Source organism: Schistocerca serialis, chromosome 7 (genome assembly GCF_023864345.2).
Source record: "Schistocerca serialis cubense isolate TAMUIC-IGC-003099 chromosome 7, iqSchSeri2.2, whole genome shotgun sequence".
Lineage (NCBI taxonomy): Eukaryota > Metazoa > Arthropoda > Insecta > Orthoptera > Acrididae > Schistocerca > Schistocerca serialis.
The window spans coordinates 165,721,636-165,746,043 of NC_064644.1; the positions used below are offsets into that span (position 1 = coordinate 165,721,636).

Here is a 24,408-nt window from a genome sequence, read left to right on the forward strand (position 1 = left end):
CGCACTCTTGTCCATTGCAAAGTGTTTTTTTTTTTTTATATATAAAAAAAAGTTCTTCCGAGCTCCTAGCAGAACACTATGTAATTCTCAAGTTTCAATGACCAGTTTTTGTTCTTTATTAGCTCTGATATTGTTTTCTAAAACTGCATTTACTTATCGGTGTAACCAAGACAGATGTTGTCATCTCATTCTGAGCAAAACTTGTAAAGGGCGCTGAATTTTGACACAGCAAACAATGGCAGAGGATTTACCAGAACAAACTTTTAAGACATACGCCAATAAAGCGGCCTCTCTGGCAGTTGACGAAGTTAGATTGTTAATGTGAAAGAAAGCTGAACAGATTTGCATGCTTCGCATAATGTGGCTACTCCATCTACTGGGTCGAAAAGACGTAGCCTTATCGTACTCACTATGGAAGGGTATTGCGTACCAGTTATGTTATGCGCGTCATAAAGTGATGATATATGATAAAATAATGTGTGTTTATGAACACTCTGCAGTGTTAGCTTCTGTTGTTGCGCATTTACTTCGTTCTAATAGGCTTGCGTAGCACTCCTCGCATCTGTGCACTCATATCGACCGCAAGAGAGAGGGGGGAGGAAGCGGGAGGGGGTGTAGGCTGTGTGAGATTCTACTCGTCACAGTCACGGTTCTCTCGGCCAGTTACGAAACGAGCTGGTAGTGAGACACAGGCCAATTAGGAGTAAATGGCACGGGATTGTTAGTTCCGTATTTGCCTTATAATGAAGAAAAATCTCCCAGAATCCTTGGTTGCAAGCTGGGGATTTGAACTATTTTAAATTTATATGTGCATGTCTGTGTGTGTGTTGTGAATGACGTGACATTACTGTACTCGGACCTGTACTCTAAGAATAGCAGTAGAGGAAATGAGACAGAAAAAATTTTCAGTGGGTGGAGAAGTTTGACACACGTCTTACACCAGTTTCTTTCACTTTCTTGTCGAAGCTGCTCAGCCTCGGGAGTTAAATAATAGTAGCAGAATTAAAATAATAGGGAGACAAGTACGCATACTAAAACGTAAAAAAAGAAAACAAAGACAAAGTTGGGACTGCTGCTTTACAAGCAATCACCAGTTTTCGCAGCTGCAATCGCCAGGTGATTACTGAAAATATCAGTTTTCAGTGCAAAGAGACTCTTACAATATTAGGAAAGTAGATCCGTAATTCTCAAATTTGCTTCCTGCATCTTTGCTTCTCTAAAGGATGGATTTAAAGTGATTCTCTTTTTCAGCTACGAACTGACAGAAATTTTCCTTTTCAAAAGAAGTGTGTCGTCATGTCTTTCTATATAGTGAGCCTATGACAGGAAGTACGATTTCAGTCGCTATCTCTGGAGCCTTCTCTTTTTTATCACTAGGTAAAAATGTTGGTAACTGTGAAAAGAATACCAATAATTGAACTTAAGTTTCTGTGTCAATCCGGCATCGTTTACAGCTTCTATGGACTTACGACTCAGCACTCCAAATGACAATATTTTGGATATTGTTGTTGACGATCCGTTTTAGATATCTGTAATAAGTCCAACTCTATCTTCCTTTCTAATATTGTGGTATGCAAGACTATTATTCATCCGCCTTCTTTCTTTTACGTCTTCATCTTCTATGAACTCTGTACCAGGCTCTTAAGTGTGATTTGCGGGGTAGAGTAGATGTAGATGTAGATCGCTTGGTTACACGGTGTAGTACAGACGTGTCACACCTTTTTCACACCAGGTACGCCTTTGAATTACATCACTTACTTCGCTGTTCATTTTTTTCTTCAAGCGCTTTGAAGCTGTAAAGCAAATTTCACTGACTAGACAAGACTTCTTCTTTAATGTTATTTTCAGTTCATTCTTTCCACCAAAAGTCTCTCGTTAGATTCCTTCTCCGACCATTTCGGTCTCCTATGTCCTCACAATAATTGCGTGTTTTAATACAAATTCTAGACGTTAGTATCATCGGTAATGTCAGCAGTGTTCTTTTCACCTTTCACGTCCTGCACCTCATCTTCCAAAACAAGATTGTTAGTTTTTTCACTGTACGTTCAAAGAAACTTGTATTCTTCATTATGAGTAACTTGAATTTTCATATTCTGATGCCTCTGGCTGCCATTCATTGCTATGTCTTCTGAATATTTATTCCAGGAAATCTAGTGTCATCACAGATGTAAAACAAAAAATGGTTCAAATGGCTCTGAGCACTATGCGACTTAACTTCTGAGGTCATCAGTCGCCTAGAACTTAGAACTAATTAAACCTAACTAACCTAAGGACATCACACACATCCATGCCCGAGGCAGGATTCGAACCTGCGACCGTAGCGGTCACGCGGTTCCAGACTGAAGCGCATTTAACCGCACGGCCACACCGGCCGGCTAATGTAAAACACTGAACATCACTAAATTAACTCTGCTACATGTTCGAATGTGTAAAGTGATAAGACAGGAATCACTCCTGACTCATAAAATAGATTAGTTTCGGCCAAGGCACCGTTTCGAAGAAGATTATATTGTTAATGCATAACTTACTTTGAGTTACGATCGGATGTATTACTAGTGTTTCTAATAAATACTGCTGCATAAAAGAATCGACCTGTCTGTTTGTTGAATTTACGTCTGCTCATGTACCACAAAGTATTTTTGCTTGCATAGATGCAGTGCGTTATCAACTCAACAAACGTGCAACGTGATCCGCTTAATGTAATATTTTGAGGTACATTCATTTGCTTGTACAAGCTAAGAGTTTCACTTCCGTCCGAACCTCTCTGATGGTAGTGGAGTGGTCACATGACGTGTCAGAGTCATTTATGTTTCTGCGTAAAAATATTAACGACTCCGCCATCTTTGATTTCTCGTTTCGCGCAATGTTTGTCACGACTGCTTAGCTGTTTCTGTCTTTATGTTGCAAAACATCGACGCCAAAACAACGTGGTGCGTTTGCATGTGAAAGTATTACGACAGATTTATATAAACATTCTTTCAAATGAGTTTTTATTTTCTGTTCTCTTCTGCTGGAATTCGATATGTTGGAACTGAGATAGCTGACTGGATAAGAGTTTCTAGCGTGCCCAGTTACCGAAATAAACAAGTTGTGATTGGACCAACATTCTTGAAGCACGTTGCAAATCGAAATACGCACAGCGTTTATCATTTGAGTTTAATAACGAAAGTAACGTCGCCAGAACGATATTTAGGCAACAGTATCATGACATTACGTTCTTTTTCGCGGAGTAGATTATAAATTTTATTTTTGATGTGTGATTTACCATTAATTTCAGGGTTGAAATATTTACGTGTACACCTATAACGAGCAATAGCCGCAGATGAATAATGTCACGAGAAACAGTGAAAACCAGATTGTTGGTAAATGATGTACCACGTTCGGATGCGCCGTTAACTTCATAAACAAATATGCGAATTAAATTTTCCAAGCAGAAAGTCGAAATATGAATAAACTTTTTTTTCTCAAACAGCAGAAGGAACCCCTGTAAGGAACTGCGCGCCTTGGCTTGAAAGATTAGTCCCGCTGAGATAATCAGTCCTCTTCGCGAATGTTTTTGCTATATTGCAGTTGAACCACATCCTGATGTTGATGTGATCACGTCGTAATGGAATACGAAGTTCTAGTCGCTCCTATGTCTCTCTTAGCTTCATTTTTGCTTGCTTTTCTTTTGTCGTAAAATCATTTCACTTGTTTCTTGGAATCTTCTGTCTATAGTTCAGTGTTGTAGTGTTGTAGAACTATTTAGATTAGTTTGATATTTGTGGTACTGATGCTGGAACGTAGTTATCAGTTTGGATAATTTAACACAAAATTCGTTGATCTATAAAGTGAAAATGTCTCTACGTATGCTTCTTTCTCCATTAAACCACATATGAAAGGCTAGCTTAAGTGAGAAAGTACCGCAGAATTTCATTGACGAACCACGCTCTTCTAGTAGCGCTACAGTTAGCGGTTTATAGAAAAGTTCTGCTAGATAATGCAGCTTTCTAGCATATTTCGCTGATAGCCCCCTTCCTGCCTTTCTTAACAATTTTCTATCGACTTAATCTCCTTGTATCTAACAGCGCGTAAATTTCGTTGGGTTCACTTGTGCAGTCGACGGTGAAAAATTATCTCTGCTGATCCATTGTGGAATCGGGATACCGGCTTGTCAAATATTTACCAAGGAAAATCGTCAAACAGCCATATGTTGTGGGAATTTATTTTATTTAGACAACCAGTTTCGGCACCTCAATAATGTCATCTGCAGGCCCCTATGCACTCTGTGTATAGACAGATACATCGACACTTGTACACTGGAGCCATTAGTTCGGACGACTTAACAACAAGTCGTCGAAGTAACAATTCTCACACTCCAAAAACGAATTAACGGAATCCGGGTACTGATGGCTTCAGTACCCAAGTATCTATGTATCTGATTGTCTGTACATAGAGTGCATAGGAGCCTGATGAGGGCGTTATTGAGATGCCGAAACTAGTTTTCTAAGTAAAATAACTTCCCAAAACATACGGCTGTTGGGCGAGTGTCCTTGGTAAATACAAGAAAAATAATGTTGTTTTATGTGTTATTGTTTTGTTATGTGACTTCTCTAATCATCCACACCGCATAAACCATTTCTTGGCAATTTTTTTTCTGCTCTTTGAATTTGACCGATTAACCTCCATTTCGTTTGAGGCATATTGTCGTTTCGAGAAAAATGGACACCCTCTGGCGACTGTTACTTTCTTCGCTTTTTCACACCCTGCGTCTCCAATGCGGACGTCAAATGTATCTCTGATATCCACCCGAGTGGCATGCCGTTGGACTCCGCAACATGCTAACGAAATTATTTGCAAGCTACTGTGTTCATTTTCGCAACTTGGTTAATGCTCTGAGCAAGACAAATAAGAGACAGGCTACGCTTCGTAGTTTTAAAGTATTCCAAGTTAAACAGACACAGGTAATATCTACCAACAGGTACTTTTTTCTGTCATTTTTATATGTGATCACTTTTTCCCCCACTCTATCCCTAGGGGTAGAAAGAGTGTCTTTCTCCAACAGTATTTGTATAGAAATAATGACTGACGTGTTTCCTACATTAGCTTGAAATTACTCCACTCGTTCCTGAGTTCTATTTGGTTGGTGCATAAGTTCTTAGCGTTTTTGTTTGGCATGGTGGAATTCCAGCTGATATGGGTTTAATTATCTATTGTCATTTTTTGTTTGTAGTTCCCTGTTATTATTAGAGTTTACACATCGTCATTTTGTCATTTGGAGACAGTGAATGGAGCTGTGGACCCGAGATAATGGAGAGCCAAGTGGAGAAATCGAAACATTTCCGACATATTCTTGTGTTTGTGTTAAATAGAGGGTTGACAGTAGCAGAGATAGCCACTAACATTTGTATCGTGTATGGGGACAATGCCATTGGACAGAAGACAGCATGAAATTGTTTTTCTCGTTTTAAGGAGAATCGTTTTGACATTAGTGACTCTCGACGTTCAGGAAGACCTTTGGGGTGTAATGAAGGTCGTTTAAACGCATTAATCCGCGTCAGTGTACTCGAGAACTGGCGAGTATGATGAACTGTGATCATTGCAACATCGTGCGGCATTTTCATGCAATGGGGAAAGTTCAGAAATTGGGTGTGTGGGTAATGCATGCTGAAAGCCAAAATGACAAAAATTAGAGGGTGGCCATAACTGGGCCGGCGGGTATGGCCGAGCGGTTCTAGACGCTTCAATCTGGAACCGCGCGACCGCTACTGTCGCGGGTTCGAATCCTGCCTCGGGCATGGATCTGTGTGATGTCCTTAGTTTGGTTAGGTTTAAGTAGTTCTAAGTTCTAGGGGACTGATGACCTCAGAAGTTAAGTCCCATAGTGCTCAGAGCCATTTTTGAGCCATAACTGGCTCGTGAGCAACACCAACCATTTCTATCCTTTATCGTTACTGGTGATGAGAAATGGTGCTTATATGCTAACGTAAGGAAAGGAAAGGAATGGCTGAGTCTAAACAAAGCAGCAATTCCTCGTACAAAGACCCGCACATCCATAAAAGATAATGCTAAGCATCTGGTGGAACAGTGACGGTGTGGTGTACTACGAATTGCTTCTCCGAGGTGTACCCATCACTGCTGACATTTATTGTCAACAACTGAGACGTCTTCCAGGCGCAGTCCAAGAACGAGTCTGCGCCAAGTGATACTACCCCACATAGCGCTCGCCTGCATTCTGCTAGACTGACTAAAACCACTATACAACAGTTGGACTGGGAAGTCATTCCGCACTCGCCTTATTGACCCAATCTTGCGCCCTCAGATTTTCACCTTCTCCGCTTTCTATCGAACAACCATCAAGAAACTTCCCTTCCGGCTGAAAATGCACTACGAACATGACTCGACGATTTCATCACCGCCAAATCATTTGTTTTGTACAGTCGCGAAATGGTAAAGTTCCCCATCGCTGGCAGACTGTTGCAAACGGTGAAGGAGAATATACCGTATTACTGGTGATTAAAGTCCCTGTTATGTGTATCTGTTGAGTCTGTCAAATTTATGGATAAACGCTACGAGCTTATACACCAACCTAATACTTTAATGGAACATACCCCTTTTCATCCCCACTCTGAGACGTGGTGTGCTAAGGGCGTCTCATTGTTTTTCCAGGCAGCAGTTTGCGTTTTGGTAAGTTTGTAAAATGCTTCTACTTTGTAGTTCAAAAATGGCTCTGAGCACTATGGGACTTAACATCTGAGGTCATCAGTTCGCTAGAACTTAGAACTACTTAAACCTAACTAACCTAAGGACATCACACACATCCATGTCCCAGGCAGGATTCGAACCTGCGACCGTAGCGGTCGCGCGGTTCCAGGCTAAAGCACCTAGAACCGCTCGGCCACCGCGGCCGGCACTTTGTAGTTTTATATTTGTACTTACCTGCATAGCGGAAGCCTGCTGTTCCACAGGAGAAATGGCAGACATGATTTCCTGTTACGATGTGGCAAATGGTAGCAACCGTCGACCCTGTGTCCTATAATCTGAAAAATATCCAGAACGCGGGATACCATCTGTTCAGTTATTCAGTTGTGTTTTGCGACTAGGGCGCTTATCAAAAGACGAACGGATTCCATTAGAACTAATGTATGAGTAGCACATACCCAGAACTGTGATTACGAATTACAGTAAAAACTCTGACAGATGTGTACAGCATGCTGCATCTGTGGGAAATAACGGAGGAATGTCTTATCATTTGCTTACTACATTCTGTATGTCGTTCGTAATAGCAAAGAGCTTGCTGTAGAAGAACAGTGTTTCATGGTAGCAAAGATGGATAAGTGGACATTGCTCTAAGATATGCATTTTACTGTCCATGTGTACTGGTAATTTTTGTCTGTTTGTCTCACATTGCCAGTGCCCATGTTTAGTGGGCATTTTTGTCTGTTTGGCCCACGTTGCCATCTCTCAAAGTGTGGGATACATTGTTAACACTCTGTACAACCATACTGCTATTTATAAATGAGTTCAGAGCCTGTTACACTAATTTGTAATTGAAGCACAGGTTATTCAACAATCTATATTGTCACAAGTACAACAAACTTCGATTATCAGGAGTCATGCGATCCCGCGATTGCGCAGATAATAGATAAACACCGATGATCCAAAATGCGCTTGTTTTTACAGAAATTGCTACTTCCTGTCTTTACAAAACATGCTACGGATCATCTTTGAAAGCTCTCTGCGTTACTATTTATTAAATTACACTTTTAATACGGAGCATTTCATGCCATTGGCTTTCTGTTCACTTTCGGGAAATAATCGTTCAACTTGTTTCCTCTTTCTGTGGAAAGATTCTGCGCATAACTTTTCCTCACCTAATGTTGATGCTAATTAGGCAAGGTATAGGCCTTAGTGCCAACGGCCTTTGCCGCAGTGGTAACACCTGTTTCCGTCAGATCATCGAAGTTAAGTGCTGTCGAGTGTTGTTGGCAAACAGAGTGCACTCAGTCCTTGTGAGGCCAGCTGAGTAGCTACTTGACTGATAAGTAGCGACACCTGTCACGAAAACTGACAACGGCCGGAAGAGCAGTGTGCTGACCACATGCCCCTATGTATCCGCATCCGGTGACGCCTAAGGGCTGAGGGTGACACGGCGACCGGTCGGTACTTTGTTGATGATGACACGGCGGCCGGTCGGTACTGTTGGGCTTTAAGGTTTGTTACGGCAGTTTTGTTTACATATACCTTTGTGCAAAATAAAACAAAGGTGTCAACTCTTCCATACTATAAGCTGCATGACGAACGTCAACGCAACTCTGCCATCTTAGGGAGCGGTCTGGTGAGGTTACTATCCAACGATTGCATGGATAAAGAGTTCGCCTCGCTGAGCTTGGTTCAGTCTGCTGCTACCATATGGGTCTTTATAGCCTCTGATGATGTCTCCGGAACTTGGAGGCGAAACGTTAGACACAGAAACATGTCTTAGGGCTCACCATAATGCCCATATAAAGAAACATGACGAAGGTATATTTTTGTTTTTAATTTTCTTGAAGTTTCTCTTTACGACTGTACACATTTCTCGGAGAGTCAAAACACTAATCCTGCATATTCTAAAAATAGATTCACACTTTCAATGACTCAGTATTTGTGGTACCGGGTTCCTCGATCGTCTCGTCTTCCTCCGCTCTCTTGCTCTACGTAACACAGTTCGTTCACTTTGTTCGCGTCACTGAGGTGGTCACATTCAGGTTCATGGGCACCGCTTTTTAACCACGCGTGAACGTTTCCGTTGTCTGTATCTTCACCACCAGAAATCTGTGTTTCAACGAAGACATTCACTCTGATTATAACAGACCACTTCAGGTTTATTGGGAATGAGGTCCAGATGTGCGTGTAACCGCTCACACTTGACAAACGAACCAATACCAAGCTACATACAGACACAACAACACAAAAAAGACGAACAAGGAAGGAACAGTGTTAGTTGGCAATACTGTATGCAGTACACACACACACACACACACACACACACACACACACACACACACACACAAAGAGAGAGAGAGAGAGAGAGAGAGAGTTGAGAGTAAAAGTGCAGTGTTCAACTGAATTTTGTTCGAAAAAAGGCTATAAATGAGACATCCTAGCATACGCAGGCCAACTGAGTACAAAAGGAAGCAAGGAAGAATCGAGTTTAATTTCCCGTCGACAGCGCGGTCATTAGAGGCAGAGCACGAGGTCGAATTACGGAAGAACGAGGATGGAAATTTATTGTGTTATTTCAAAGAAACCATTCCGGCATTTCGTTGGAGCGATTTGGGAAATCACGGAGAACCTATATCTGGGCGACCGGACAGGAATGTGAAACGTCGACTTCCCGACTGTGACTCCGGTTAGCTAACCACAGGGGTACCTCGCTCGGTAACTAGTAGAACTAAGTAGAACTCCAGATCACAAACTCGTAAATAGAACCAAACAGAAATTTAACCTTTCGAAACTTGCGCCACGAAAGTTGTTTCTCGCCTAACAACACGAGAACAACAAAAAGCTGTAATGTAATAACTAAATCTGTTATCATTATACAGCGCAGTTATTACGCACTTGAAACCAAAATATGTTACAGCCTATTGGCGATGTGTCACAAATAAAAAGCAAAATGCGTAAGGGGGAAACAAACGGGAATATAGAAGCAACTAAGGAACGACGGAAAACATAAAAATTGACTTCAGGCTTCGTGTATTATATGTTTCAAGATCTGCTGAGCTACGCACGTCTCTCGAACGTCGTTATCGGCGCCCGAGCAGACAGAGACAAAACCGCATTCCTTCCTGTGCAGCCCGGGACGAGATGTCTGGCTCCTGCCACGCCCCCTTCTGGCCGCTATGCTGCCGCCGTTGCAACGCGGCGCTAGGAAAAACACTGACCTGGCTGCGGTTTAAAGGTCCTCAGTCGCCGTGGCTTTAACCACAATTAAACGTATCGAATGCATTAGGCAAATGCGGCCGGAATGAGTGACGGATCGGCAGCACAATGGTTCATTATGCGGCGTGGGTGTGGGAACCTAGCAGCCGCCAGCCTCTTAGCCTCTTCCGTTGCCGGGACGGGACATAACTTTTCAACCGGCAGGCTTCGGGGCTCGCTCTCTAAATCTTGACCGAGAGGAGTTCATCTCTCACGAGGTACACAGCTGTGAACCGGTGCTTATTTAACTTAAGTAACATTTTTCCATATTGTTTAAAATCGACCAACCGACGATCGAAATGGGTAGCAACTTAAACAAACAGAATCAATAACCCAAAATGTTGTATCACCATCAATGTATTTTTATTAACGTATTATCGATTTCAGTGCCTTATGCCATGCACCAGGAAATCGTCAATTTAACTGACGAAAGGAGAAAACAAAAATGAGAAAGCAAAGAAGGCGAAAGGGAATACGGACATTTACAAAATGAGAGCGACAGAAAGTGCAAAATGACTAGTCAGGGATGGATAGAGGACAAATGCAAGTCTATAGAAGCAAGTATAAACAGGGGAAGTTACATACCATCTATAAAATTAAAGAGGTATTTGGAGGAATGAGAAACAGCTGTACGAATTTCAAGAGATCAAATGTAAAATCAGTACTAAGCAATCAAGAGAAAGATGACAGGTGTTCGGAATATGTAGAATGCTATACAAGGGAAATTAACTTGAAGGCAAAGCTACAGAACGTTTTTAAACCCTCGTCGCCACTTTTGTAAAGGCTTCGCCGCTACTGCTGTGGAGGTCGAGTTGCCACTGTTGTTACGGTAGGCCGAGTTTGTGAGTTCGTGAAACGGCTTCTGGTGCAGTACACCGCTAAGACAATTTATCTCTGCTACTATTACATAGCTATGCCCCAAGGTGAGATAAAAGGATAGGAAAACGAACTTTCTACAACACTCCAACAAATTAGTGGCAAAATCACACAAATGAGTTTTAAAGGGTTTACTTATCTTTGTGACTTGTTGAATAATGAAGTCTGCTACACTGCAAGTAATATTATTCAAAAAAGGCTCTCAGCGGCTAAGTGCAAATAACCGTATGTAAACTCCACAGTTCATAGCAAAAGCAATTTATGACTACTGTCTGTTCACTTCTGAGAGTTCACTAAACGACGCTCCCTGCCTAAGTCAGCCCTGGACGATGATCTATAATTAAGTGGGCGAGAGCTGCTCGTCTATCTTCCGAGTAGACTTCTGTCCGTTGTCATCCGATCATTGGCAGATTGTACTCGGCCGGCAATTGGCCGAGGCGAAGTCAATATCTTCATCCTCAGTGCCACTCGGTTCAACTAACGCAAGTGGCGAGTCTCTCTGGCGTTGGCACCAGCTTCCATATTTGGGGCTGTGGTGCTTTTGCCCTGGCTGTGTCTTGTTCAGACGACACAGAAGAAAGAGGAGAGGAAGTAGATGAAGTGGCAGATATGATACTGGGAAAAGAATCTGACAGGGCACTGAAAGACCTGAGTGGAAAGGCCCTTGGAGTAGACGACGTTCCCTCAGAATTAATTATCCTTGTGAGAGAGCCAGTGATGACAAAATTATTCGACGCAATAAGCATGGTATATGGGATAGGTAGAACACCTTCAGACTTGAGAAAAAATGTAATAATTCCACATGCTGACAGGTGTGAACGCTACTGAACCATCAGTTCGATAAGTCATGGCTGCAAAATATTGACACAAATTATTAACAGAAAAATGGAAGAACCAGAAGAAGCTGACTTTGGGAAACATCAGTAGGGGTTCCGGTGAGATGCAGGAATACTCCAGATGGTACTGACTCTACGACTTACCCTAGAAGATATATTGAAGAAAGGTAAACCTACATTTGTAGCATTTGGCAAGTTATGTAAAATTTTTGACAATGGTGACTGGAATACACTATTTGCAGTTTTGATGGTAGCAGGGGTAAAATACAGGGACTAACAAACTACTTATAAACTGTGTAGAAACCAGATTGCAGTTGCAAGAGTCCAAGGACATGAAAGGGAAGCTGCAGTTGTGAAGGGAGTGGAACAAGGTTTCATCCTATTTCCCATGTTATTCAAGCTGTAGACTGAGCAAGCTATAATGTTCCCCGTATGTGTCCGCTCCGCTTCTACACCGTGGGCAAAATAAAAGTAGCCTGCAAAATATTTACAACAAGACTGACTAGAGAGAGTACGTTCCTAGCAGAGGCAGCTAATGTATTGCAACTACCTACGTACACCTCACAAAAAGACCACGAATGTAATAGTAGAGAGATTGGAGGCCACAGGGAGGCTTACCAGCAATCGTTCTTCCTGCAGATCATTCGCTACTGGATCATGAAAAGGGTGAAGTAATATTCGTACACGAATTACCCTCCGCTACATACCGTAAAGTAGCTTGCGGAGTAAAATGTAGACGTAGATCTATTATAAATTTTCAACTGAAACCTGTTGGCAGAAGGATCTATCCTACAATAAATTATTATTAAATATGTTTTTCCAGTGTTACTCATTCCTTCCTCAATCTCTCCTTCCACCTTTCTGCGTATGTATGTGTGTACATGTATGTGTGTGAGGGGACCGGGGAGAGGTGGGCGGCGACCAGGCCTTTTCTATTCGTATATTGAGTTCTCTGTTATTGTCACTGTGCTGTTATTTCATTGCTGCATTGTGTTTTCTTCCTACTGAAAGAGCGCATCTGTTCACAGCCCGAGCCACCGCAACCGCTGGTCACTCTACCACGCGAACTGCGGCTCGTTCAAGTGGGCGATGGTGAACTGGTAAGTACATTTAATTTGGCTGGATATCATTCAAAAGCAGTTGTAGATCATTCCAAAATAAATATCTGGAAGTAATGGCTACATGAAACAGAAGACCGATCAGATTTTCTTTCTTGGATGGGCCAAATTTCTAACGATAGTGTAAAATTCAGTAACACCAGCAAGCAACAATGTTATTACTGTAAGTGGAATGCTACAGTAGTGGTTAATAGCAAACGTTCCCATGGATTACGAACTCTCGAGTCATGTCATCATTTTCATTTTATCCAAGAGGAGGCATCGTTTTGGGCGAATGTAAACTGCACGTTTTCCACAAAATTATGCCCAGACACTCGCAATGTGGATTATTTCTGTGATTCTACAAAAATCGGCATATTCTAGTACCGTAGAAACTTTAACTGCAGTCCTCGCTTCTTAGTTTGAAATGGAGCAACAATATCACTACTACACTCCTCGAAATGGAAAAAAGAACACCATACTTGCTCCGGACACTGCGAGAGGGCTGTACAAGCAATGATCACACGCACGGCACAGCGGACACACCAGGAACCGCGGTGTTGGCCGTCGAATGGCGCTAGCTGCGCAGCATTTGTGCACCGCCGCCGTCAGTGCCAGCCAGTTTGCCGTGGCATACGGAGCTCCATCGCAGTCTTTAACACTGGTAGCATGCCGCGACAGCGTGGACGTGAACAGTATGTGCAGTTGACGGACTTTGAGCGAGGGCGTATAGTGGGCATGCGGGAGGCCGGGTGGACGTACCGCCGAATTGCTCAACACGTGGGGCGTGAGGTCTCCACAGTACATTGATGTTGTCGCTAGTGGTCGGCGGAAGGTGCACGTGCCCGTCGACCTGGGACCGGACCGCAGCGACGCACGGATGCACGCCAAGACCGTAGGATCCTACGCAGTGCCGTAGGGGACCGCACCGCCACTTCCCAGCAAATTAGGGACACTGTTGCTCCTGGGGTATCGGCGAGGACCATTCGCAACCGTCTCCATGAAGCTAGGCTACGGTCCCGCACACCGTTAGGCCGTCTTCCGCTCACGCCCCAACATCGTGCAGCCCGCCTCCAGTGGTGTCGCGACAGGCGTGAATGGAGGGACGAATGGAGACGTGTCGTCTTCAGCGATGAGAGTCGCTTCTGCCTTGGTGCCAATGATGGTCGTATGCGTGTTTGGCGCCGTGCAGGTGAGCGCCACAATCAGGACTGCATACGACCGAGGCACACAGGGCCAACACCCGCCATCATGGTGTGGGGAGCGATCTCCTACACTGGCCGTACACCACTGGTGATCGTCGAGGGGACACTGAATAGTGCACGGTACATCCAAACCGTCATCGAACCCATCGTTCTACCATTCCTAGACCGGCAAGGGAACTTGCTGTTCCAACAGGACAATGCACGTCCGCATGTATCCCGTGCCACCCAACGTGCTCTAGAAGGTGTAAGTCAACTACCCTGGCCAGCAAGATCTCCGGATCTGTCCCCCATTGAGCATGTTTGGGACTGGATGAAGCGTCGTCTCACGCGGTCTGCACGTCCAGCACGAACGCTGGTCCAACTGAGGCGCCAGGTGGAAATGGCATGGCAAGCCGTTCCACAGGACTACATCCAGCATCTCTACGATCGTCTCCATGGGAGAATAGCAGCCTGCATTGCTGCGAAAGGTGGATATACACTGTACTAGTGCCGACATTGTGCATGCTCTGTTGCCTGTGTCTATGTGCCTGTGGTTCTGTCAGTGTGATCATGTGATGCATCTGACCCAAGGAATGTGTCAATAAAGTTTCCCCTTCCTGGGACAATGAATTCACGGTGTTCTTATTTCAATTTCCAGGAGTGTATTTGGAAATTAATCCTTGTGTGGTAGGGAGCACTGTAACCGCCTTTGAATGTTGACATTTTAACTTCACTTCGCCTACCTTCCACGGCACAAGAGACACAGTTTTTCTCTAAGCAGCGAAATTCAGTTATTTCCAGTGAGCGACAGCGTACACAGGACATCATCAAGAAACATCGGATATGGCACAGTTTCGATGCAAATTTCAAACTCCCATTTATTAGTTATGAGGAGAATGTATGTAATGGAGACGTTTGCAAAAAGTGTGGCTCAAGACGAGCTATGTGTCAATTGCTGTAGATAGTAGTGGGTACGCCGCACTTCGACAGGGAAGTGAATGACATACGGGTAGCTGAAGTATACAGTGACACCAGTAAAGACTGTGATTAGAGACATGGTGTTTCTGAGTTGTTTATATATCAGCATAAAAATATGAATATGAATTAAAATTTGTTAACGGCTTTTGTGAATGGGTAATGTGACATAAATTGTTCGTTACTGAGTATCTCAACCCCCCCCCCCCCCCCCCCTCCAGCCAAGTCTAAAAGAAACGGGTCCTTACAAAAGATTATGTCTGTGCACCGATTATAGCAGCACTCTATATGCCATAGGAATTCTGGTCGCAGTAATACTATCTGTCTAGCGGGTGAATGCTGTAGAGGATCTGGCTTCAGGCTACATCGAATATTGGAGTAACAAGGCATCTGGAGGTGCCTGAACATAGAAACACCCGTTGAAAATGTCGTAATTTTCCACCTGTTTGAGGTGACACAGATTAGAGCCTCGGTTTCGTCCAGACTTGACTCATACTTGGTTGCTACGCTCCGCAGCTCCTCCCTACTGTTATCTGCCTCTGATGATTAAGTGTATTGAGCGGATATCTGCCCAGCACTTTCTGTTAGATGTTGCGACAGCGGCATAACTGTGTATTTCAAGACACACTGGATGTCATCAGCTGCCTACAGCAGATCTCTCTGCCAGATAACCCGTAGTTCAGACGCCACACACAACAGCGGAGCAAGGATGGGGCCTCTCTACGCCCACACCAACGTGGTGACCAAACCAAAAGTCCTACTCTCACCTGCGTATAACACGTTAGTTTTCAAATCGTGAGTCACAGGATGTGGGCTGTGATGTTGTCCATGCGTCTGGATAGGATTACTCATTGACATGGTCCATCAGGAGACAGAAAGTGGACGAAAGCGATCGAAGGGTAGCGGTTTGTAAGGGCAGAGGGAAAAAAGTGCCAAGGCAAGCGCCAAGGGAAAGCAACCTCTGCGACAGCAGGACGGGTAGTAAGGGCAGTAGCGGCTTGCTAGCTGCGACAGTGCATGCAAGGTGTGGTTATGTTAGTGCGAGGCATAGTGCATCATTACCTTTGTCGTTGCGGGTGTTCGTTGTATGGCTTGCTGCAGCTGCTGCGTCCCTGTAACAGTTCATGGTCGTCGTATATTAGTGGGCGATCGGTGATAGATCAGCTCAGAGTGTAGGGAGTGTGTGTGGCTGGTTCGCGTGATGTGTACAGTACGATTTCCCTGCGATTGCCTGTTTTTCGGCGGGTCGAGCATCTGGGGTTGCCAGTAGTAGCTGTGTTGCAGGGGCTCGCCAGTACTGTCGTGTTAGCGTGCTATGGATCATAGATGTTTAGTTTCTTGCAGTAGTGTCTTTGGTCTATTATTTTGCCATCTATGGTTGTGGTCGTAGTTACCCAGAGAAAGGATAGACGGGTTAACCGATTGTTTCGTGTTTCTGTACAGCCGTGTGGAGAGTTTTTGGAATACCTGCAAGATGGTATCTAGCCGATATTCCCGGTGAAGATTGCGGTGCGTGTGTAGCGCGGAGCGTTGCTTATGATTCTGCCTACTTTGTTCTGTATGAGCTGCAGACGGCGCAGGCGTGTGGGAGCAGAATATCCCCAGACGGGACCAGCATACGCCATCAAAGGTCTAATAAGTGTGGAGTACATGGACCTGGACACCCTCCTATTCAGCGTGCTACGCCTATTAAGCATAGGGTAGAGTTATTTCAGCCTCGCGTTTGCTTTGTTGGTCACGTGTTGAATGTGGTCGTCCCAGAGTAGTTTCCGGGCCAGCCAGACACTGAGGTATTTGACCTTCTCACGGAAAAGTACTGGGCGTGCACGTAGTGATATTGGGTTGCAGTGTTGATGTTTGCGCGATAGTTTCAGTCTTCTAGTGAACAGAACGGCTTCGCGCTTGTCGACGTTTACTCTAACACGACATTTCACCAGCCAAGGCTCTGCCGCTCTGAGTGCAGTCTGTAGTCGTGAGTTAATGTTAGACGGCTTCGAATCTTGCGCGAGGATGGCAGTGTCATCCGCGTAGATTGCCACCGTCGTGTTGCGTGTAGCTGGGAGGTCATTAATGTAGAGGTTAAACAGTAAGGGCCCTTGGTTGCTTCCTTGGGGTACTGCAGCCTGGATACCATGTCGTGTTGATTGTTTGCCCTGCACGTCGGTGTTGAAACTCCAGTCCGTGAGTATGAGTGTATGAGACGTAGCCCGTCGGGGAACCCTGCGTCGCTGAGTTTGCTTATGAGGCCGTTATGTCACAGACGATCGAAGTCCACAGCGGAACGTAGGACCTGTTCCACCTGGAGTGTGGGACATCTTACTCGATCATGAACCAGTTAGCTTCTCATCTCTAGAGAGTATCGAATGAGTTAACAGACCGGTTCGGAAATTATTTTGGCCTGAACAGAACAGTGAGCTTGTTACTTCTTGAGCTGGTTGGTTAAGTGAGGCCAGCAGAACGACCACTAGCAACGTAGCATGTATTTCAGCAGACGAATGTAAACAGTTGTGTCATGAAATAATAGCTAGAACTCATTTATTGTCTCCCATTCATTCGCACCATCATCTCAAGTGCACAGGTTCTAAAACTGACTTCTTTTCCTGTTGCTTCCTCCCGATTCTCTGGCCGTCGCAGTCGGCATTGTGATACATCGGTTGGGCGGCCGGATGCCTTTCCTGAAGCCAACCGATGTCGTTCCCCAGCGAAGTAGTCTCTGTAGCAGTCTGTCTGTGTCTAGTGCAGAGCTCATGTTCAAGTGCGGTAACGTTTTACTAAGAGTTCACTTAGCGTGTATATGAGGCGGGACGTGGGAACCAACCCGGTATTTACCACAGTGCCGTAGCTGATAGAGAAGCCAAAAACGAGAGATGCAGCCCATTGATATAGTGGAGTACCGTGCGTTGATTCGTTTTCTCTGTTTGAAGGGGAAGAACGCAGCAACAATTCACGCGGTGATGTCAAAGTGTGCGGCAATAATGCACCATCGTATGACTAAGTATTAAAAGTTAAGTAACGCAGACTTTCCGGCTCACCAGCCCTCGTTGTTAATCCACGCCGGCCGAAGTGGCCGTGTGGTTAAAGGCGCTGCAGTCTGGAACCGCAAGGCCGCTACGGTAGCAGGTTCGAATCCTGCCTCGGGCTTGGATGTTTGTGATGTCCTTAGGTTAGTTAGGTTTAACTAGTTCTAAGTTCTAGGGGACTAATGACCTCAGCAGTTGAGTCCCATAGTGCTCAGAGCCATTTGAACCATTTTTTTGTTAATCCACGAGACGGATCCGATCCTGCATTGGTTTGCCTCTGCGTGTCTCGGAAGCGAGCTCTTCAGTGCTCTCCGTTATCCACGCGGGTTACAATACTGAATTAACATCAAATGTCAAAATAAGAATACTGAAGCAAAACAAAGTACTGTAATCTGTAATAGAAACCTAATTTTATTTTTTAGAGACAGTATTAATCATCATAAACGACTACTTCCAGTAAACGATGAGTCAGACACCCTGAAAAGCCTTGTAAGTCTCTTACTTCACAATGCATGTGGAAGATCAGACGAAAATTGTACCGCATTCATCTCATCGTAATTAGAAGCACACGCCAGATAAGCTTATATTAAGCTAAGATCCTTACCTTTAACTGGGGCAATAATTTCCATCTCCATCTCCATCTACTTGTTTGTCTTTACTCTGTAAGCCACATTACGGTGTGTGGCGGAGATTACTGTACTTACGATTCTCGCCTCCCTCCTTTCCTGTTCGAGTTGCGAATGATTCGTGGGCAGAACGATTGCCAGAAGATTTTAACGTATTACTATCTTTACGACGTTTCTCACCTAGCCATATACGTTATCTCGCATTTTTATCTGCTTCTCGCACACAAATAATGATAAAAATTCATAAATTCAGGGTCGCCACCAGCCCAAGCCCTTCCTAACCACTTAGAAAAAAAACGAAGCTGGAAAATTATTAGTTTAATTACTTTAATAATTTAATTACAAGTATGCAAATTTCTTTCAGTAGCCAGATAAATAGCACTCCATGTCGCGCATGAAGTAACTTGATTAATTCAGGATTGGAAATCGGAGTAAGTGGGTAAGATCAACACCACAGAATTTATCTTTCACGTAGAGTATTTATTGTATCTAAGTATTTGGTTGCACATCCTAACTACACATAACTGGTGCCTGATTATAAATATTTAAATAAGAATTACGTGAGAATGTAAGAGACCACAGTTTAACTACAGCAAGAAGAAACACAGAAAACGGGGGTGGGAGACAATGGTACTATCATCTCCTTTGCATTCTACCATAAAAATATTTCAATGAGATTCGCATTACAATTCTACGCATGCACTATTCTGGACAGAGGTTTAACCAATGCACGAGGTTGTGCGATAATTATTCAACATACCAGCTGCATATGCTGCTTGCAAACGGCCGAACTAGACCACGTGTGCATTCCGAATCAAACTGTGGTGCTGCTTTGTAGAAAGCGCACGAAAAAACAGATATTCTTGCAGAAATTATAGCTCATTAAACAAGCAAACTGTTAAAATAAAGCCTATTGCGGTGCCGTGGTGGACCAGAAGGGTCATTAATTACCAAACAAGTGGCACAAATCGACACACAAAGACAAAAGCAACTTCCACAATATATAAGATTAAAAATCATACTCGTTTCGACGCAGTATTACACTCACGTACGGTTGAAGTGATCCTAACCGGCTTTTCCTAATCAGATTTACCGTTTGAAATTCTACTTCATCGTTGTTCAAAATGAACAAAGTAACTTCCACACTTTTAACTCAAACGCCAAAAAAACGCCTATTTAAAGCAATATAATTATGGCACATTCGGAAAAATAACTCGCTTCACACGCTTCAGTTAAGCTGAAGTTCTTAAGTATTTCAACAGTTAAACATTACGAAGTCCTTACTCAATCTGCTTCCTATGACTTGAAACCCCCCTTAAGACCTGCGATCCGTACTCACCAAGCGTTCACCGAAGAGTTCCGCTTTCTCTTTTAGAGATTACCTAGCTCCCCGTGCAGCGGAAGCTACCAGAGACGTAGCCCTCCGTCACCAACCTCACACACAAAAACAGCCTTCTTCGACACAGCCTTCGCCTAAGATGGGTAAACCTCCCTGTTCAGGTATTGGAAACCTAAGGTGGTCATCCTGTGCTCTCTTCGAACGAGAAGCAACATCGTCTGCTCCCAGCAGACGATGACCAACTCAGCGTTTCCCACAAAACAAAACCGAAACCCCACATTAAAACACACATATAATATTCAATAGACTTTATTTGAGTGCTCAGTCTTTCTGGAAGAGTTCATGAATTGAGCTAAAATCAGGTAGTAAAGTTAATAAGTTGTACCTAATTCGACAAGCGTCTTATGAAACGACTTCACAGAGACGTTTCAAGGTCTTCGAGTGGATTCGAATCACTCTGCTTTTATCTTCCTGGCCTTTTCGCGAAAAATGTGTTGCCTCAGCTACTGTGGGAATCAGCACCGACACAAACATGGAAGGAGAGAAGTTGTGATGGCCGGTAGCAGGAATCAAAAAAGGTCTGTCCATAACACTTCCAGATTAAGGAACACTTTATTTCTAAGAAGGGAAGAAACGTAACTTCTCATTATGAGGTTGCTTCATGTGCTCCTGTGCCTCCTACATGTAATTAAGGCTAAGTATTGTCTTCCTATTACTCAGTACTGATGCTCTCAAAATCTGCGACGGAACTGGGTCCGACCAGCAGTGGACGGCTGGTCAAGTCAGAGTTGACAGGTGGCGCTGAACTGTCATCCTCAAGGTGTGGCGCTGCCTTCTCTTTCCACAGGCTCGCGGATCAGCGCTTTCTTGATTCCGTTTAGCGTTGCTGCGCTGGTCGCTATGCAGTCGATGCTTTAGGACTGCGCAATACACGTAGGAGGAAATAAAATATTTGTTGAAATCGGAACTTTAGTATTAAACCACGTGCCGCTTTCATGTTAACTACATGAACATGTAACGAAACGTGTTGCTAGTCTTTGGACCTTTTCTATTTTCTCTGCCAATCCTACCTGGTACGGATCCCATACCGACGAGCAATCTTCAATTACTAATTCGTAAGCTACCTCCTTAGTTGACTGACTGCAATTCCTGACGATTCCTTCAATGAATCTATATCTGGCGTCTGCCTTTCCTGCGATTAATTTTATGTGGTCGTTCCACTTTAAATCGCTTAGTACTTATACTTCTAATTATTTTATGGAGGTAACTGCTTCCAGTGACTGTCCTGCAATCGTTATGATTATACGGTAGTGTGGTTTTCCATTTATGTGCGCATAATACGTTGAATTTGTCTGTATTGAGGGTCAGTTGCTACGCCTTACACCAAGAGGTCTATGCTCTTAAATTTCATTGGAGCCCGTCTCGATAGACCACCATGCCTTGCAATATAATCTTGGCTGTTAGCTTGTTAACGATGCAAGACCCAGAGCCTGGCGGATGTTCCGCTATTTCTGTAGACAAAGGATGCCCACTTCGAATCCAGGATCCAGCATTCAGGTATTGATTAACTTCCTTAATTCGTCCAGAGCGAGCAGTAAAGAAACTTCCTAACGCTTGCTGAACGTTGGTTTATGAGTCTGGACATGTTATCTTCCCACGGTGTAAGGTATTATTCCAGGACCTCAGGTCGGAAATAGTAATGCACAAGGTCCAACCAGGAGATGTCTCAATCGCCAATAGCAGACATGCAACGTGTTTTAAGAAGAATTCGTCATGAGTGAAGATAGGAACTTGGGATCAAATTTTAACTTACGCTTTGAAACATAAGATTTTCCTTGACACCAGTTGTCTGCCAATTCATTTGGTTGCTGCTAGTGGTCTCCATGGCGCAGTTAGGTCGTCCGCTCCCTAGCTCGACCATTACCCAACGTACTTCGACTCGAGATGACGATAATGAAGCAACTATAGGAGTTAACCGTTCTCCTTCTCTCCACGTAGCTCCCTCTTCAAGCAGCTAGGCGTTGTAATTGCGCCGTCACAATACATATTTTTCTACTGAAATTCGTCGTAAATAATCCAAGAGAATTTGAGAAGAACAGTGATGTACATACTTACAACACTCGAGGAAAAAGATTACCTTTATTACATACAGTTAAAGCTGTCAGTGGCTCAGAAAGGAGTTGACGATGATGAAGATGATGACGATGACGATGATATTTGGTTTGTGGGACGCTCAGTTGCGCGGTTATCAGCGCCCGTACGAAGTCCCAATCTTTTCACTGTCCAGTCTCGCCACTTTCCCGAATGATGGTTAAATGTTGAAGACAACTCAAACACCCAGACCCCGGGTGATTAAAATCCCCAACCCGGCCGGGAATCGAACTCGGGACTCCGTGATCCAGAGGCAGCAACACTAGCCACTAAAACACGAGCTCTGGACAGATAGGTGTTCAGTATGCAGCAATAAAGAGTTTTGATTATTAGCCCACTAACATAAAACATCTGACAGGTAGCGAAGCAAATCTTAAATCTAATTTAAACTTATTTTTCCGGGACAACTTCTATTACATCGACGAATTTCTACTCAAAAAGCTGGTAGCCGCTATAAAAAAATTAAACAATCTCTTGTTTTTAAGTGTAGTTGTATGAGTAAGAATAAAATGTTATGCGTTGGAACTTAAGTAGTGGCAACTATTTATTCACAATCGATACAAGAGAGTTACATGTTTGCACCTATTACTGTCCTTCAAAGTACTCACCAGCGTTGTGTAGAACCCGTTGCCAGCGATATGGAAGGCGTAGTATACCGTTAACTGAGCCTGTTCTGTTAATGATGCGAACGGAGCGGTCTATTGCCTGTCTATCTCTGGAACAGTTCTGAAGCGATTGCCACGAAGTGGTTCCTTCATCTTCGGAATCAAATCAAAGTCACAAGGACTTAAGTCCGGGGAGTATGGTGGATGGTACAGTACTTCCCAGTCCCATCGACCGAACAGAGCAGCAGCCACAGCTTGCGCTGTATGCGCCCGCGCATTGTCGTGCAAAATGATGGGTGGGTTGCGCAGAAAGTGTAGCCGCTTCTTTCGCAAAGCTGGTCGCAGGCGATTCTCCAAAAACAAACGTTCTGCCGTGGAGGAACGTAATGCGTTAAGATAACACCATCACAGTCGTGCACGAGAATCACCATAACTTTAGACTGCTCCATTCGCACCATCAACAGAACAGGCTCTGCTAACGGTATACTTCGCCTTCCCCATCGCTGGCAACGGGTTCTTCACAACACTGGAGACTACTTTGAAGGACAGTAACAGGTGCAAACATTTAAGTGTTTTGTATCGGTTGTGAATAAATAGTTTCCACTATTTATGCTCCAACCGTCGTATATCCTGTAAACTGACTCATTTCGATAAAAGAATCGTTCAAATGATATGTGGAATGTGAAACATTAACTATCTATCAGGTGCAAGTACATGTATGCGGCCGGATTTGCTTCGAAATAGAGGCACTGCGCCTCCGACAGCTCAAAATATTTGACGGTGACAGCAAGATGATTTTGTAATTTTTAACGATTAAGGGTTGTGAACTTTAGAAATATGCTCAGTATGCCATGATGGAGAAACAGAGAAAGCTGAAAGATTTCTTTAAATTAGTGTGTCCATGTAGGTAACATTTTTTTTTATTATTACAGAATAAGTTGCGACTTACTTACTTAACCGGCGATCAAGGATTTTGCAGATCGTGTGCCGACCTTACTGACTGCGTCCAGCAGGTCCTGTCCTGTGCAGCTTCCATCCAGTATCCTGTGAATCCTGCTTGTTGCATGTCTTTCTATAGTCCGCGATCCCATGTCGTACTTGGTCTTCCCTGGTGGTACTTTCCCTCTGTTCTTCCTACCAACGCTTCTTTTGCAGAAGCGTCACCTGTCGTTCTCACATTTCCAGCCCATTGTAGTCGCTTAACCTCTTTTTTCGGGCCAATACTGAGCTGATTCATCACAGCATATATTTCATCATTTTTTTAATCTCCTCCGCCCTTTCTCTTCCTTCACTGTTCCAAAAATTTTTCTCACATGCTATCAATTCTTTCCTATCGCCGTTGGTGGTACTCAACGTTTATTTACCATATAACAGCACTAGGGTAGTTATCAGCCTTCATTTTAACTTTCATTGAGATTACCCTTGATTTTGAGATTGATTTTAGACTGTTGTATGATCCGGAAGCATTTACAATTTGTGGGTTTTCTTCTAGCTGGTTATTATTTCACCTGTTCCCCAGTATTTAGAGTTATCAACTATCTTCAGCTTCATTTCTCCCAAGTTGCAAGAGCGTTTCTTAATTACGCAGGTTTTTTTCTTATTTACCCGCTCTACTTAAACAATCCTAACTTAAACCATTCTAAGAGTGAATCTTTGTATGTTAGACAAGCCACTTCTGAACGTTTATGTGTGAAAAAACAGCTAAAAGAGGGTCCTCTATGAGGCAGAACAAATTGCTGTTTCCTTAAACGGCTCACTGC

The 24,408-nt window shown here is 43.7% G+C and overlaps 1 protein-coding gene across 6 annotated transcripts in view; it reads left to right on the forward strand.

Moving 5' to 3' along the window:
- Nucleotides 1–24,408, forward strand: part of LOC126412721 (uncharacterized) — a 275,993-nt gene that overhangs the window by 168,503 nt on the left and 83,082 nt on the right. For all 6 annotated transcript variants that reach the window (XM_050082439.1, XM_050082443.1, XM_050082442.1 and 3 more), the window contains exon 2: nt 12,680–12,751. In XM_050082439.1, coding sequence (XP_049938396.1) covers nt 12,680–12,751 — 72 coding nt within the window. The remainder of the gene's footprint in view (nt 1–12,679; nt 12,752–24,408) is intronic.